This window comes from Antechinus flavipes, chromosome 4, assembly GCF_016432865.1.
Source record: "Antechinus flavipes isolate AdamAnt ecotype Samford, QLD, Australia chromosome 4, AdamAnt_v2, whole genome shotgun sequence".
Lineage (NCBI taxonomy): Eukaryota > Metazoa > Chordata > Mammalia > Dasyuromorphia > Dasyuridae > Antechinus > Antechinus flavipes.
Window position 1 is genome coordinate 133,291,190 of NC_067401.1, and position 15,572 is coordinate 133,306,761.

The 15,572-nt window shown below is 38.6% G+C and overlaps 1 protein-coding gene across 1 annotated transcript in view; it reads right to left on the minus strand.

The window, feature by feature from the left end:
- Positions 1–8,334: 8,334 nt before the first annotated feature.
- IGFBP4 (insulin like growth factor binding protein 4) overlaps positions 8,335–15,572 on the minus strand; it is a 211,781-nt gene continuing 204,543 nt past the window's right edge. Inside the window, exon 4 of the mRNA XM_051994552.1 lies at positions 8,335–8,700. Within this exon, the coding sequence (XP_051850512.1) occupies positions 8,641–8,700 (60 nt within the window). The 3' untranslated portion in view covers positions 8,335–8,640. The remainder of the gene's footprint in view (positions 8,701–15,572) is intronic.

Here is a 15,572-nt window from a genome sequence, read left to right on the forward strand (position 1 = left end):
TTTGTATTAGAATGTGAGGTCCTCGAGAATAGGAAATGTGCTTTTGCTTCTCTTGGTATCCTCAGAGGTTAACAAAAATTCTTGGCACATAGTAGGTACTTTATAAATGTGTGATATTGTCTGTTGTGATGATGATGATAACAGTAACAATGACAGGACAAAAATCATTTGCAACCTATTGAGAAATTTATAGTCCAACAAATCCATTCAAATAGCGTCCATGAATCTTCCAGTTGGAGGGAGGGAAGGGGATGGAGGGAACAGATTTTGAATACTAGCATGCAATCATAGGCAGAATCATAACTAAGTTGAGGTGATAAGAGTTTTTCCTCAGGCACCCATACAGAAGAGACACTACTTCCCTGTAATGGTCTTCTAGTTCACTACACTAATGCTTTACAGAAATTTTTTTCACTAGTTACAATCATCTCAATCTTTTGCTCTATCCCAGCATCCTGGCACCATGACTCCCTGTTCTTCATGCTTGCCTTTCCCCACCATTGCCATACTGCCTTTTTATTCTCAATGCCCTCTTCCTCACATCTCTTCCCAGGTGTTGGGTGGTTGGTGATCACATAGAAGAGCATAGATCAGACTCTCTGGAACATAGGCCACCGTGTTCTATTATCACCATACCTAGCTGGGGCAGACTGTGTTCTCTTCCCAGCCTATCCACCCACACTTTTCCTGTGCTGCTACATCCTTGTCTGTCTCTCAAACCCCACCTCCCACCAATACATACACCATTGAACTTGCCCAGGACATAAGAATTCCTTCTTATGGTTCTACTTGTGTAACAGAGTTAGAAGAGACCTTTGAAGACAACTAGACCAATACTCTCATTTAAAAATGAGGAGGAGGTGAAGAAAGGAAAGGAATAAGCTATTTGCCAAGCTCTTTGCAAGCACTTTATATAAATGTTATTTGATTTGATTCTTACAAGTATGTACTGTTATCATCTCCATTTTACATTTGAGGAAAATGAGCTAAATAGAGATTAAGTAACTTGCCTAGTGTCATCTAACTAGTAAGGTCTGAGGTTGGATCTGTACTGAACTTCCTGACTCCAAGCCCAGTGTTCAACCCAGTGGTTGATGTGGGGATGCTGGAATTCTCTGCTCTCCCATTGCTGCTTCCAGTCTCTCCTTGATTTACTTTACTCAGCAACTTCTCTTTATGGATTCATTCAATCCACATTCATCACCTAATCAAGATTCTGATGACTGCTATCTAGTGTCCCCTTCCCCACTGGGACATTCTTCTTCATTTCTCAATGAGTTTAATACCTGGTTCAATATCTATTTTCTCCTTCCTTATTTCTGCCTCCTTGCTCTTCCTCCCACAAGATATGCTATCTCCCCGTCCTGTGAATTTGCAATGGCTGCCACCCATTCATGGAATATCCCTCTTCCTCAGATCTCCTTCCTAGCTTCCATGGCTTCCTTCAAGTTTCAGGTAAATTGCCATCATCTATAAGAAGCCTTTTAACGTGCTTTCTTTGTGTTGGTTAGCTCCAAATGATCCTGTTTTTATTTTGTACATACACATTTGTCCCCTCTATTTTGGGAGATTGTAAGGTCCTTAAGATCAGGACTATGGATTTATCTTTGAATTCCAGCATTTAGCACAGTTCCCAGTACATAGTAAATACATATAAACTTGTAATAAATATTACTTAGTTGATTGATTAATAATCCTTTATAATCAGGAAGTATTTCTTATTTTTTACATTTTCTTTAGTATTTTATTTTTCCTCAATAACACACACAAAAAAAAACAATTTTAACAATTATTTTCAGAACTTTGAGTTTCAAATTCCCTTCCTTCACCTCTACCTCACTGAGAAAGGAAACAATTAGATATAGATTGTGCGGTCATGCAAAATATTTCCATTATAGTCATCTTTCAAAAAAAATAAAGATTTCCCCAAAAATAAAGACCTCAAGAAAAATAAAGAAATCTTTAAAAGTATGCTTCCACCCATATTCAGACACCATCAATTCTTTCTCTGAAGATGGATAGTATTTTTCATCATAAGTCCTTCAGAGTTGTCTTGGAGCATTGTTTTGCTGAAAATAACTAAGATGTTTAAAGCTGATGATCATATATTATTGCTATTACTTTGTACACAGTACATTTCATTTGTATTAGCTCATGTACATTTTTCCAGTTTTTTCTGAGAGCATCCTGCTCATCATTTCTTAAACTACAATAGTATTCCATCATAATCACATACTATAACTTGTTCAGCCATTCCCCAGTTGATGAGCAGCCCCTCACTTTCCAATTCTTTTGCCATCAGAAAAGAGCTGCTATAAATATTTTTGTACATAGGTCCTTTTCCTTTTTGTTTTTATCTCTTTCTGTGATACTGACTTAGGCTTTATAGTCCTTCGAGCATAGTTCCAAATTGTTCTCCACAATGGTTGAACCAATTCACAACTCCACCAACAATGCATTAATGTCTCATTTTCCCCACATCCCCTCCACCATTTGTCATTTTCTTTTTGTGTCCCATTAATGAGCCAATCTAATATTATGAGGTAGTACCTCAGAATTGTTTTAATTTGCATTTCTCCAATCAAAAGTCTCTTAGAGCATTTTTCTCATATGGCTATAGATAGCTTTTGATTACTTTATCTGAAAATTGTTCACACTTTTTGATCATTTATCAACTGGAGAACGACTCCTATTTTGTAAATTTGACTCGATTCTCAATATATTTGAGAAATTAGGCCTTTATCAAAGAAATTTTCTTCAAATTTTTTTTCATAGTTACTTCTGCTAATTGTATTTACCTCCTTCCTACCTCTCCCCCACCACCCATTTATTCTATTCTTTCCTTTCACCCTATCCTGCCTCAAAAGTATTTTGCTTCTGATTATTCACACCCCAAACTGCCCTCCCTTCTATTACCCTCCCCTTTTCTTATCCCCTTTTCCTTTTATTTTCCTGTGGGGTAAGATAGCTTTCTATATTCAATTAAGTGTGTCTGTTATTCTCTCTTTGAGCCAATTCTGACAAGAGTTAGGTTCACTAACCCCCCTTTATCTCTCCCTCTTCCTTCCACTGTAAAAGCTTTTTATCTTGCCTCTTTTATGTGAGGTAATTTACCTCATTCTCCCTCTTCCTTTCCCTTTCTCCCAGTATATTATTTCTCATTCCTTAATTTTATTTTTTTAGATAGGAAAGTATTTCATTAAGTCTATCCCTAACCCTTCCACTTGAAGCTTACATCTACTCTAATTCAGTCCTGAGTGAAGATGGAGAGTTAGTTACTATGCTCAAAGAATAGCCCTCAACAAATTCTAATACTTAGTTAAATAACTTATCTGAGAGATTATGGACCAGATTTAATTTCCTTGTTTCTTCCCTTTTCTTTGGATTTGAACTCATTTTTTTTGCATGACAGTGAGATACTTAGTGTCCCATCAGTACTGAGCTGAGAAAGCTGGAGAAATTGACTTCATACTGGCAAAGTTTCTTCCACTCCCAATCTAACCAGCAAATTCATTACCTCCTCAGACTAATGAAATCATAGAATTTCACCTCAGTGTTGAAAGGAACCTTGAAAGTTATCTTATCTAACTTATACTCACCAGGAATTCCCTCTATAAAGCCTTGTAAAAGCATCTCCACCCATCCACCTACGATCTCAGTGAGGAAGAACTCAATACCATCCAAGAAAATTTATTCCATTTTGGGACAGTTCTAATTGTTGTGAATAGCCAAAATCTGACTCTATCTTTTTTTTTTTTTTACCTCATTTCTTCTAGTTTTACCCCAGGGAAGGAGCAGATCAAATCTGACCTCTTCTTCCACTTTACAGCCATTCAAATACTTGAAAACAGCAGATCTTAAGATTGGCCACTCACCCCTCCAAAGCTTCTCTACTTATTGCCTGGATTACTATAATGGCCTATAATAGCCCTTAATTGTTTTTCTTTTCCCTAGTCTCTTGCTTCTCCAATCCATCTCATTATTCTTCCTTAACATGTTTTTATTGGCTCAAGAATCTCTAATGACTCCCCATTGCCTATCACATCTTCAAACTGATATCCAAGGCCCTCCATTGTATAGCCTAACCCTATCTATTGAGTATGATTTTATTACTCTCAAACATGTAATATCTTTTCAGACCTTTTTATTCAGTCATTTTTCAATAATGCTGTTCATACATTTGGGCCTCATGGCAAGCCTGTAAGACAAGTTACTATAAGATACCATTGTCTTCATTATGCTTAGTCATTTCAAATTTAGTCATTTGAGATTTTCTTAGAAAAGATATTAGAGTGGTCTGCTATTTCCTTCTCCAGCTCATTTTACAGATGATAAAACTGAGGCAGAGTTTAACTTACCCAGGCTCATACAGCTATCCAAGGCCATGTCTGACCTTTAGAAAATGAGTCTTCCTGACTCCAGGTCCTGTGCTTTATCCACTGGGCCATGGAGGTGCCCATTTTCGGGCCTTAAAGCTACTAAGTTGAATCTCTTCCTCTCCATTTCACAGATGAGAACATTGAGGGCCAAAGAGAATAAGTGACCTTATCAAGACATACAGTATATGCTCAAACCTTTGCTTGCTTTGACACAGATTTTAAAATGTACTACTGGGGTGTCTAGGAGACCTGCTGCTAAGCTACAAATATTTTAGAAAGAGCACCAGACTGAGAGTCAGAAGATCTGAATCTTCTTAACCTATAAATGTCAGAAATCTTTTTAGCCAATTTGTTCACTCTATCTGTTCCCTAAATGATATATAATTCCTTTCCCTATTTGCTATGAAATTTGACTGATAAAATTATTAGACCTATATGTTTATTAGTTAATTTGTGCCATAGGATCAATATATAGTATTTTACTTTTTTTGAATGACTAGGGATTGAATTATAAATTCATTTGGGTTTAGTAGCTACTGAACTGAGTCATCCATGCTCTTCTTTTAGGTCATGTAGAATGGTGGAGGGTCATGACAGATAAGACTGTTCTTGTCATGCTCTCATATTTGTATTTTGATTCTGTTTGAGAATTCCGTGGAAAATCAATTCAGCTCAATTAAACATTTCTAAGCATTTATTATGTGCCAGCCATTGTGTTGGGCTAGGGGAAAACAAAAGAAAAAATGTAATGTCTGCCCTCAAGAAGTCTATATTCTTTATAGAAACTTTTTCTGATCTTTCAAATTAGCCCTTCCTGCCTCTCCAAAATATTAATCATATCCTTATTTCTTCACAGAGTTTATCTCCCCAGATAGAATGTCATTTCTTTGAGGGGAGGCACTAGAGTTTTTTGGTTTATTTGTTTGCCTGTTTTTACCTTTGTCTTTGTGTCATAGGTATATATCACAGTTATTTGTTCAGTTGTTTCAGTCCTGTCTTACTATCTGTGACCCTATTTGAGGTTTTCTTGGCAGAGATACTGCAGTCATTTGCCATTTTCTTCTTCAGCTCATTTCACAAACTGAGGCAAACATAGTTAGGCAACCTGTCCAGGGTCACATAACTAGGGAATATCTGAAGTCAGATCTGAACCCGGGAAGATTAGATTTCCCGACTCTCTGCCTCTCCAGCAAAAGGGGGAGACAAGCAAAACTAAACTGCCAACTTCTTGATCTGCCTATCTGAGAGCAATGAATATCCACCCTCATCAAACAAATAATGGTCCTTAGGGAAAATTGTGCCTGGGGCAAAGTCAATGTGAAGAGGGGTGGTAGTGAGTCTGCTCATGGGACCAATTATAGCAAGACCTTGAAAGGAAATAAATATTATTAAGCCCTAGTCACAGCACTAAACTAATACAATCTCATTTGACGTCACAAGAACCTTGCAGGTGACTACCATTGTTATCCCCATTTGACTGTCCAGGAGACTGAGGAAAACGGGTTTAGCGGGATCATCCGTCCACAAAGATCACAAAGCTTGTTAAATCAAATTTGACCTCCAGATCCAGTGCTCTATCCACTGTACCAGCTAGCCACCCCTTTTTCGGGCTAGTCTATCCTCAGGAGAATCCTTATATGTCTCAGTGGGAATTAGAAGAATTAGAAATAGGAAAGGGTATTACAGTGAATGGCTCTTGGGGTGGCAATCTGGGTCTTGTCACAGGGTGACCAGTGGAGGAACATGAAGCGAGACCTGGAGAAGTGTTCCCCTTCCTATCTAGGAGAAAGACCCGAACCACCACCACTCCCTACTGGAGGAAACCCCACCGCGTCAGTGCATTGGAGCAAAGTTCATGCTCACTCGCACTAGTTGTGCCTTTAGTCAGGGTCTCTGCCTAGGTCAGATTGCGCTGACATTTTAGGCAAGTCCCAAGACTTCATAAAATTCCCCCATCATGTGCTTGTTTAAGGGAAAGAGGACGGTCGGGAGAAAGGAGGGAATACATACAGAGCGTATGGCCCTCCATCAAAAACCTGCTTCCCATCCAAAAATGAATTAAGGAAGTTGACCATCACATCACGAACCCGGGGGGGTCAAGAAGGAGAGCATGATCACAAATACCCGATGCAAAGTTCTGACCTTTTTATTTGGCCTCCCCTTCCAAGCAACACCCCTCACCAGGTTGTACAGGAGCCGGCACATACACACCCCCTTTCCTCCCTAGGGGACTGACGGTGACCGGAGAGTCCCTAGAGAGATGTCTTAGAACAAAAACAACAACAACCAAGAAAATACCAAACCTTCCCCCTGCTATGCCCCCACCCCCTCGGTTACGTATTCCAACCACAGCTGGAGGTTCTCTCAAGGGCTAGGAATGAACGGTCCTCTTTTCACTTCTGCTATTTAAATGCAGCGCTCTGGGAAGCCAGTGCGCCCATCAACAGCCAAATCCCCAAACACGTGGGCCAAGACTTCTCTAGTTGGACTTTTAGCTTTCTAAACCAGTCCTCTTTTGTTGATATGGGCAGAGGTTAAAAAGCATAACTGCTCAATAATTAACGTGGTTACTTGCATAATGTCCCCACCCCCTCCTACCTCTGAGTCCTTGCTCTCCAAATTTAAGGTGGGTGGGGGGGGGAGAATCCAGAGAAATTTTTCCCCAGTATTCCTCTGAAATCTTCCCTTTTCCCTTTTCTTTTTTTCTCTGAAAAATAAAACAAAAACAAACAGCACAATTCCTTTCAATTTATTACATATTATATATATATATATATATATACTATTTTATTATATATTTATAATAAATATATAATGAATAATTTATTATGTCACATATTATGTCATTGTCATATTATGCCAATTATTTTATGTGACATAGTATATCATACATATATTATGTGTCATGAATATCATATAGTATATTATATCTTATATATTACACATGATATATTTAAGAGCTAAGTAAATGCTTATTAATTGGTTGATTAAGAAAAAGCTCATATTCATAAGCCTTAACAGACTCCTTGCTTTGTAGTTATTGTGTAATGTGGGAGACTGGAGTACAGAAAAGGGAAGTGACTTAGTGAATGTCACACGGCTAACAAATGGCAGTTCTCTGCTCTTCCAACAGTAGCCATGGTTGACCATGTTCCTCTCTGGATTCCTCTGTGGTTCCATTTTGGTGTATGTCTACTTATCCTCCCAGACTAATTTCACATTGCTCCCCTCATCCACTCTATATTCTCTTTCCCATAAAGCCATTCCATCAATAACCTCCCTGCCTTTGCAATGTTTATCTCCAGTGTTTCAATGTTCTCTATTCTCCCCCTTAGAATACTTATCTCCCATTCAAATCCCAGCATTCCCAGCACAAATGCTACCTGCTGCATGAAACCTTTCTTCATTCTTCTCCCTAGCCTTTAGTGTTTTCCACCCAATATCCCCAATTACAATGGATTTACATTGAAAATATTTTGTAAATAATAAAAAACAAAATATTTTTATCTGCATCTCCACTGTTTCCCCCAATAGAATGTAAGTAAACACCTTGCTGTTTTTGTATATTGGTGTCAGGAGTATGTACCAGAGGGTTGGGCAATAACAGGTGCTTTATAAATGTTTGTAGAGTTGAATTTAATTCAATTGCTTGACACTAGAAAGAAAAGATTTTCCTTTCTACCTCCATCTAACTATCTTTTTTCTCCTTTTTCTGTATCTCTATTTCCCTCTCATCTTCAGATTTGGGCTATAAGGCCTTCAACATGGAATTTGGCCAGCAGTGGTAACTAAGTATCCCCCACTGATATCCATCCAACAAAGGCTGTTGACACTGTTGAACCTCATACACACACATGCACATAATTGTGAGGGAAGATACATATAGAGGATGCAGCAGCTTTCTGGATCTTTTTACAAAGCCCAAATTTGAAACTTAAAAAAAAACAACACACACCTCTGTCTCTCTGTTTCTTTCTATCTCTTTCTTTTACTCTTGTCTTCCCTCCTTTCCCTTCTCTTTTCCTCTCTTATCTTTTCTTTTCCTCTCTTCTACTTTTTTCCTCTCATCTCTCTTCTCTTTTCTCTTTCCTTCTCTTTTTTCTTCTCTTCCTCTTCTTTCTTCTTTTCTCCTTCTTTCTTTTCTTCTCTCCTTTTTTCTTCTTTTTCCTCTCTCTCCTCATCTCCTCTTCTCTCCTTTCTTTTCTTCCCTTTTCCTCTTTTTTATGCCTTTCTCCTCTTCTCCCTTCTTTTCTCATTTCTTCTATTTTTTTTCTCTCTTCTCTTCTCTTCCCTCTGATCTTTTTTTTATTCTCCAGCTGCACTGTGAAGGAAATGAAAGGAAACTGTGAGATGGTCAACTCTTATCCCTTCATTTTACAAGTGAAGAAACTGAGGCTGAGAGAGGCTGTGACCTACCCACAGCCACAAAATTGTCAAGTTGCAGAAGCAAGGTTGAACTTCAAACCCAACACTCTTTCCATTGTAATAAGCTCCCTTTAGAAATAGGGAAGTAAAGAAAAGGAGCTGATTCTCTAGTTCAGTTGGGGAAATTTTTTCAGAGTCTCAAGACGTATGACTGGCAGGTTTTTCTGACCTCAGACATTCAAGGCTTGAGAGTGGAGGCCACATTTCTCCCCATCACCACGTACACCCTACCACTCGAGTACAAGAACTCTCTACCACATCACACTGGTGATGTTAGTACTACACCCTCTTCATCACACTGGCTAGTGAAAGACTGGTGGCTGTGTCCTTCTTCCTCTGTGTCTTTCTACCAACTACCTAGATAAATAGATAGATAGATATAGACAGATATAGGGATAGAGATAGATAGACATATAGATAGATATACATATATATGCCAATCAATAATTACAATTAAGTAATTAAGTTACAAACATGAGAATATGACAATAGGAACAGAAATAATATTCCAGGAATTCAGGATTTAGAGGTAGCTAGGAGGACACAATAAATAGGGTATTAATGATGGAGGAAGGAAGATCTGAGTTCAAATCTTGCCTCTGACATTAATAACTGTGGTCCTGGACAAGTCACTTAATCTCTTTCAAACTCAATTTCTTCATCTGTAAAATGATATATTATATATGTCTTGTATCCATAGTTATTTCCATGTTGTTCCCCACACACACACTGAAACGAGAGCTCCTTGAGAACAGAGACCATGTTTTTGTCCTTTGTAATATCAGCACCTTGATAAGCTTGATAAGCACTTGAGTAGGAAGAGGAGGAGGGGTTAGGCTCAATGGCTTGTAAAATATCTTCCAACTGAAAAACTTTGATCCCAGGATCCTATCATATTGATATGTTATAATTTCTCTGACAATGATCCAATGAAAAATAATATAGAGGTTATTGAATAGGTTAACTTAGGGTAGCATCAGCTAATATTTGGGTGGTACTTGAAGTTAGAAAAAAAGAGAAAGATAGAGAGAGGAGTGGATGGGGGGAAAAAAGAGAGAAGAGGAGAAAAGGAAAAGGAGGGAGGGAAAGAGAGAAACAGAGAGAAACAAATAGTCCCCAGGCCCAATAGAGTTGAGGAACAAGTAATTAAATAGTTTCATGTTTTCCTGCCTCATTTCCTCTAGCTGTCCTGCTAGTATTTAAATCAAAGATCTATAGTTTGGAAGACATTTAGTATTGCAAACATTGGTGGCTGGGATCTCTTGAGTCTTGGTAAAGAATGATCAAGGCTAGCTAAGAGCGATCAAAGTGATCAATGAAAACTCATCTTCTCAAGGCTAGAAAGAACTCAAGAGATCTTCTAGCCCACCCCTCTCATTTTACAAAGGAGTGAACCAACCCAAAGAAATGCAGTAACTTCCAAAGTCATCAGACTATTAAATGGAAATGTGATGAATCAAATCTGAGTCTCAAGATTCCCTGATTTAATGCCCTTTCCATTACATCATCCTGACCCAAGGTAAATAAGGGTAATGTGTTCTTTCTCGTAACTCTTTAAAAAAGAGAAAAAGAAAAAAAAATTTTCCAGTTGCAAAGGGCACATGCACTGGCTATAGAATGGGTCCTCAATTTAGGGAGTTCTGCTTTTCAAACTCATTACCATCACTCCCTCTTCCTCCTCCTCTAAATCTCCTTATCTGACCAGGCTGAAACATGCATGTAAGCACATATACAGACATATGCAAACCAACTGGTAACTTATTTTGACTCTTGCCTCTCTTGTTCCCTTCTGCCTTTCCACTGAAATAAAGGTCATTGAAACAGAGTTAGTTCTATTTTTACTGTGAACCATAGTCTTGGGACCCAACAAGGTGGATAGGCTAGAGCTAGGAATGTAAGGCAGACATTAATCAAAAGGCAAGAGGACTGAGATAGTCGAGTCCAGTGAAAGCTGACTGGCAATCCTTCCCCACTTCTGTGCCCTTCTATTGCTCCCACACTCAAAACACCTTGTGTTTGCTGAAACCACATTGGCCAGAAGTTTCACCGAGAAATAGTAAAAGAAAAAACTAACCTCCCCCAACACACACACACATTTCCTTTCCCTTTTCACCTTCTCTCCGAGGTCCCTGAAGAACACAATAATGTCAAACAAATAGACCTTCAAAGACCCCTCCCAATGCCCAACAATTGAGCTCACACATCAAAAACAGGAAGCTTGTTCCTAGGGAGGCAAGCCCATTGTGCTTTCTCTATCTGTCTTGTGTGTGTGTGTGTGTGTGGTGGCAGCAGTGACAGAAGTGCCACTACCACAGACAGATTTCTGGTCTCCAGCTGCATCCCTCTGGCCTCTATCCAGCCAGCTTCATCTACTCTCTCCACCACCGCACTCCCCCCACACACACACACCCTTTCTTTCCTTCTCTGAGAACATTCATCTCTCTCTCCCTAGCCCAAAGTTCCAAGCACTTTCCCAACACCTGAATTCAGAGTATTCCCCTTTCCTCTTTGCCACATCCAGAGACAGACCTTTCCCAGATGAGATAAATATGGAGGTGAGAGGGAGTCAAAAAAGGAGAAAAATAATTGGGAAAAGTTGGCCCATCACGCAAACCCCTAGCAGCACCCTCACTGAGCTCTCTGGGATGAGTCAAGATAGCAAGAATAATTCAGACAAGTCAAAACCTCCATCAGGGATTGGTCTATAGAGAATCCTATACTGGCCCTCTGAAGCCTGGGGCTTCCTTCATTGGGTTTCTCCAGGTCTGAGTCTCCCTGTGTGTATGCTGAGATAGGGAAAGGAGTGATGTGGGAGGGGGTATTACCTTATCTAAGGATATCTGTCTCTCTTTGAATTCTAGGTTCCTCTCTGCTGGGTCTGTCCAGTTATATGGATCTGCTCTGAAAGAGCTCTCTGGATCTGATACCTTATTAGAACATCTCTCCATATCAAAATCCTTCTGCTGCACAGTATTCCCCTCCCCACATCTCCAAGACAGTCTTTCTCACTACCTGAGATCAGCCACTTCATGGAGTTTCTCTAAGTGTAGAGCCTCCTCTGCACTATGTCTGAGTCCAAAGCTTTCTCTATGAGGTGTCTCAGGTCTGGGGTTCTCTCTAGAAGATATCTCTGGGTCTGGAGTTTCCTCCATGAATTCTCTCTGGGTATAGTGGTAACTCTCTAGAGCTTCTGGATCCAGAATTTCCTTTTTCTCTGAGTCTGATGATAATTCCAGAGTCTCTTTGGATCTGAATAAAGAGACTGGGAAAAAAGGACAAATCTGAGAGATATTTATTACAAAGAAAAAACTGACAATCTAGCACACATGAAATAGCAAAAACAACCTTTCATCAGATTGTCATCTCTTTGACTTATTTTTATTCTCCACCCCACCTTCATCATCTCATACACGGGAGTGCTCAAAAAATGTTTGTTAAATTGATTTGGTGACAAATTGGTTATTTTAGAGGGATAGAGGACATAAGATCATGCTACACATCAGTGGAAGGAAGGAACTGTAGATATTTGTGCTAGAGAAGAGAAGAAATAGGAAAATATGGTAACTGTCCCTCCTTCCAGGCTCACAATGAATGTTAGCCTTGACTCTTTCATTCTTATCTCCAATGGGACTGCAAAAGATGTGCAAGGGATAGCAAGACCATGAAGTAAAGCACCTCCCTTCTATGTGCTTCATTTTCTTGTGTGTTTAAGGAAAGAGCTTGAGAAGACAATTCCCAAGGTCTAATATTCAATTGTCTGTGATCTGTCATCAGTGTTCAAGAGATCAGCAAGAAGCAAAATAGTCATAGGTGTCTTCTTAGAAGAGGTGGGGCTTAAAGCCCAGGTAGGTTTGAGAATGAGAATTCCTCAAAGGATGAAGGATATGATTTCTCTTCCTTTCTCACTCCTCAACAGATTGCATAAAGAAATACAACATAAAATAAAAGTTAGTAAACTTCATGGCTTTGGATCCAGGGATAATGTTACTGGAATTATACCTTAAGGGAAGGAAGGAAACAAGCATTTATCATTTGCCTATTATGTGCCAGGAAATGTACAAAGAACATTACAAATATTACCTCATCAGTAACTCTGGGAAGTTATTATCCTCATCTTTACCATAGAGGAAGCTGAGGAAGACAGAGGTTAAATGATGTTTCCTGGATCACATAGTAAATAAATGTCTACAACCGGATTTGAACTCAGGTCCTTCTGCCTTCAAGACCAAAACTCCATCAATCATCTAGCTGCCTCTTTTTGTTGAAATGACACTTCGGGATGTAATTAAAAGATAAATGAGACCTTCCTGTGCAAAAAGATTCACAGCAACTTTGCTTGTAATAGCAAAAACAAAAACAAAAACAAAACTGAGACCAGCCATGCACTGAATTATCAAGTAATTAATGGGAAAAAATAACAGAACCACAATTTCATAGGATATTTATTATTGAGTCATTAAAAATAATAGCTATGATGAATTGAAAGACACATGGAAAGATTTTAGTAAAAGGAAACTAAAAACAGAGGGACCAAAGGGGGAAAATGGAATGATGAAAGCAGAAAAAACAAAGATGTACATCAAGATGTACATTGAAGGCAATTACATGAAAAAGTATATGATAAAAATATTAAAATCTAGAAAAATGTATCATGTCAAAAATCACAGTAGTAATAGTAGTAGCAAAATCTGAAGAAAATATAACAAAGAGAAAGAGATCAGAGGACATGAAGGGAAGTAAGATTATTTTGTCATTATTTTATTAAAGCGAATATGCACAGTTTTTTAAAATAATTTAAGTTGATTAAAATATGAGACTTACAGATGATCTTCTTACTGTTTGCTTTTGTCTTTGTTTCCACTAATAGTTACCACTTAGAACAAAAAACAACAGCTAATTAAAAAATACTCCAAGCAATCAGCAAAAAGGTCTAAGCTTGTTCTGCAGCTTGAGCCAAAAACTTGGCCCATTTTTACACTTGCTATCCGAATTGTGTAAAGCACTTTCAAATCATTTTGGGACAAAGCTCCATGGATAGAAATACTCTGTGAAGCCATATGGCTACTAATGTAGCAAAGGAAGCAGTGGGTTAGTCCAGACACTCATCTGAAGGTTATGATAGAGGATGGGAGGAAAAGAAGTAAGAAATTAAACATTGAGCACCTATTATATGCCAGTCACATCGTGCCTGTGCTTTACAAATATTATCTCATTTGATCCCCACAATTGCTATTATTATCCCATTTACAGTTGAGAAAATTGAGGTAAACAAAAGGCAAATGATTTCCCCAGGGTCACACAAGTAATGTTTGAGGTCTTCCAATTTCAGATTCAAATTACACAATTTCACAACCTACCTTATAAAGCACCATCCATTAGTTTCTTATTTTAAAATAGTCATTCTTGCTAACTATATACTAGGCTAGATTATTTCTAAAGGCCCAAGAATGTTGCTAAAACCTATTAAATCTTAACATCCATTCCCTCCAGCCTTCTTATGGCTCTTTCTCCAAAACACTATTCTGCACATAGTGGATAGTCAGTTAAATGTTTGTTGACCAATTTATAAATGTATAAGGGAAAGCCCGTGGCCAGATTTGGAAAGATAGTAAGGGAATTCCCGTTTTCCTATCCACAGACCAACACCAGAAACTAAGAGTGAAACTGAAAGTTCTTTAACTAGTGAACACTCTCCTCTTGCAAATAAAGAAGGGACAATGGGAGGTAGTTAAGTGACTGGGGGGTTCTAAAGCTCTTGGAAGCTTGGGGATGGAGAAACTGTAGAATCACTGAATTCTGACTGTTGCCTCAAAGGAAGAGTATTTCTACAACAGATCCACTGTCTGATGAATCTAATTGTGTAAGGAACCTTCTTTGGGTGATCTCAATCAACAGAATAAGAGTCCCCTACTCAGCATTGCCAGAAGTGTCCAGAACAAATATTTTTTTTAAATAATTTTTTATTGATAGAACGCATGTCAGGGTAATTTTTTACAGCATTATCCCTTGCATTCATTTCTGTTCCGATTTTTCCCCTCCTTCCCTCCACCCCTTCCCCCAGATGGCAAGAGTCCTTTACATGTTGAATGGGTTGCAGTATATCCTAGATACAATATATGTGTGCAGAACTGAACAGTTTTCTTGTTGCACAGGGAGAATTGAATTCAGAAGGTATAAATAACCCGGGAGGAAAAACATAAATGCAAGCAGTTTATATTCATTTCCAGTGTTCTTTCTCTGGGTGTAGCTGCTTCTGTCCATCTTTGATCAATTAAGGCTCTCTTTATCAAAGAGGTCCACTTCCATCAGAATACATCCTCAAACAGTATCATTGTTGAGGTATATAATGATCTCCTGGTTCTGCTCATTTCACTCAGCATCAGTTCATGTAAGTCTCGCCAGTCCTCTCTGTATTCATCCTGCTGGTCCAGAACAAATATTAAGCAGTTGCAAAAAAAATAACTTTTTGCCACTTCAGGAGAACATCTGGTTCCTAGAGGGAGATACCAAGAGGAAGCTCCTAAATTGAGTTCATGGAGTCCTATGTCTCAGGGTCTATGTCATACCCTTGCCCCCATTGAGAGCCACCCAGAGTCCTTCTTAATATTAGCAACATATCTGCCCAAGTATCGCTTTTTAGAACATCACTATGTCAGTTCTATTAGGTTGTCAATGGCTCATTTAGAGGAAATTATGAATAAGGTTCCTTCAGTAGTACATTCATCCATTCAATAAACATATACTGAATACCTACTATGTGCTGAACAT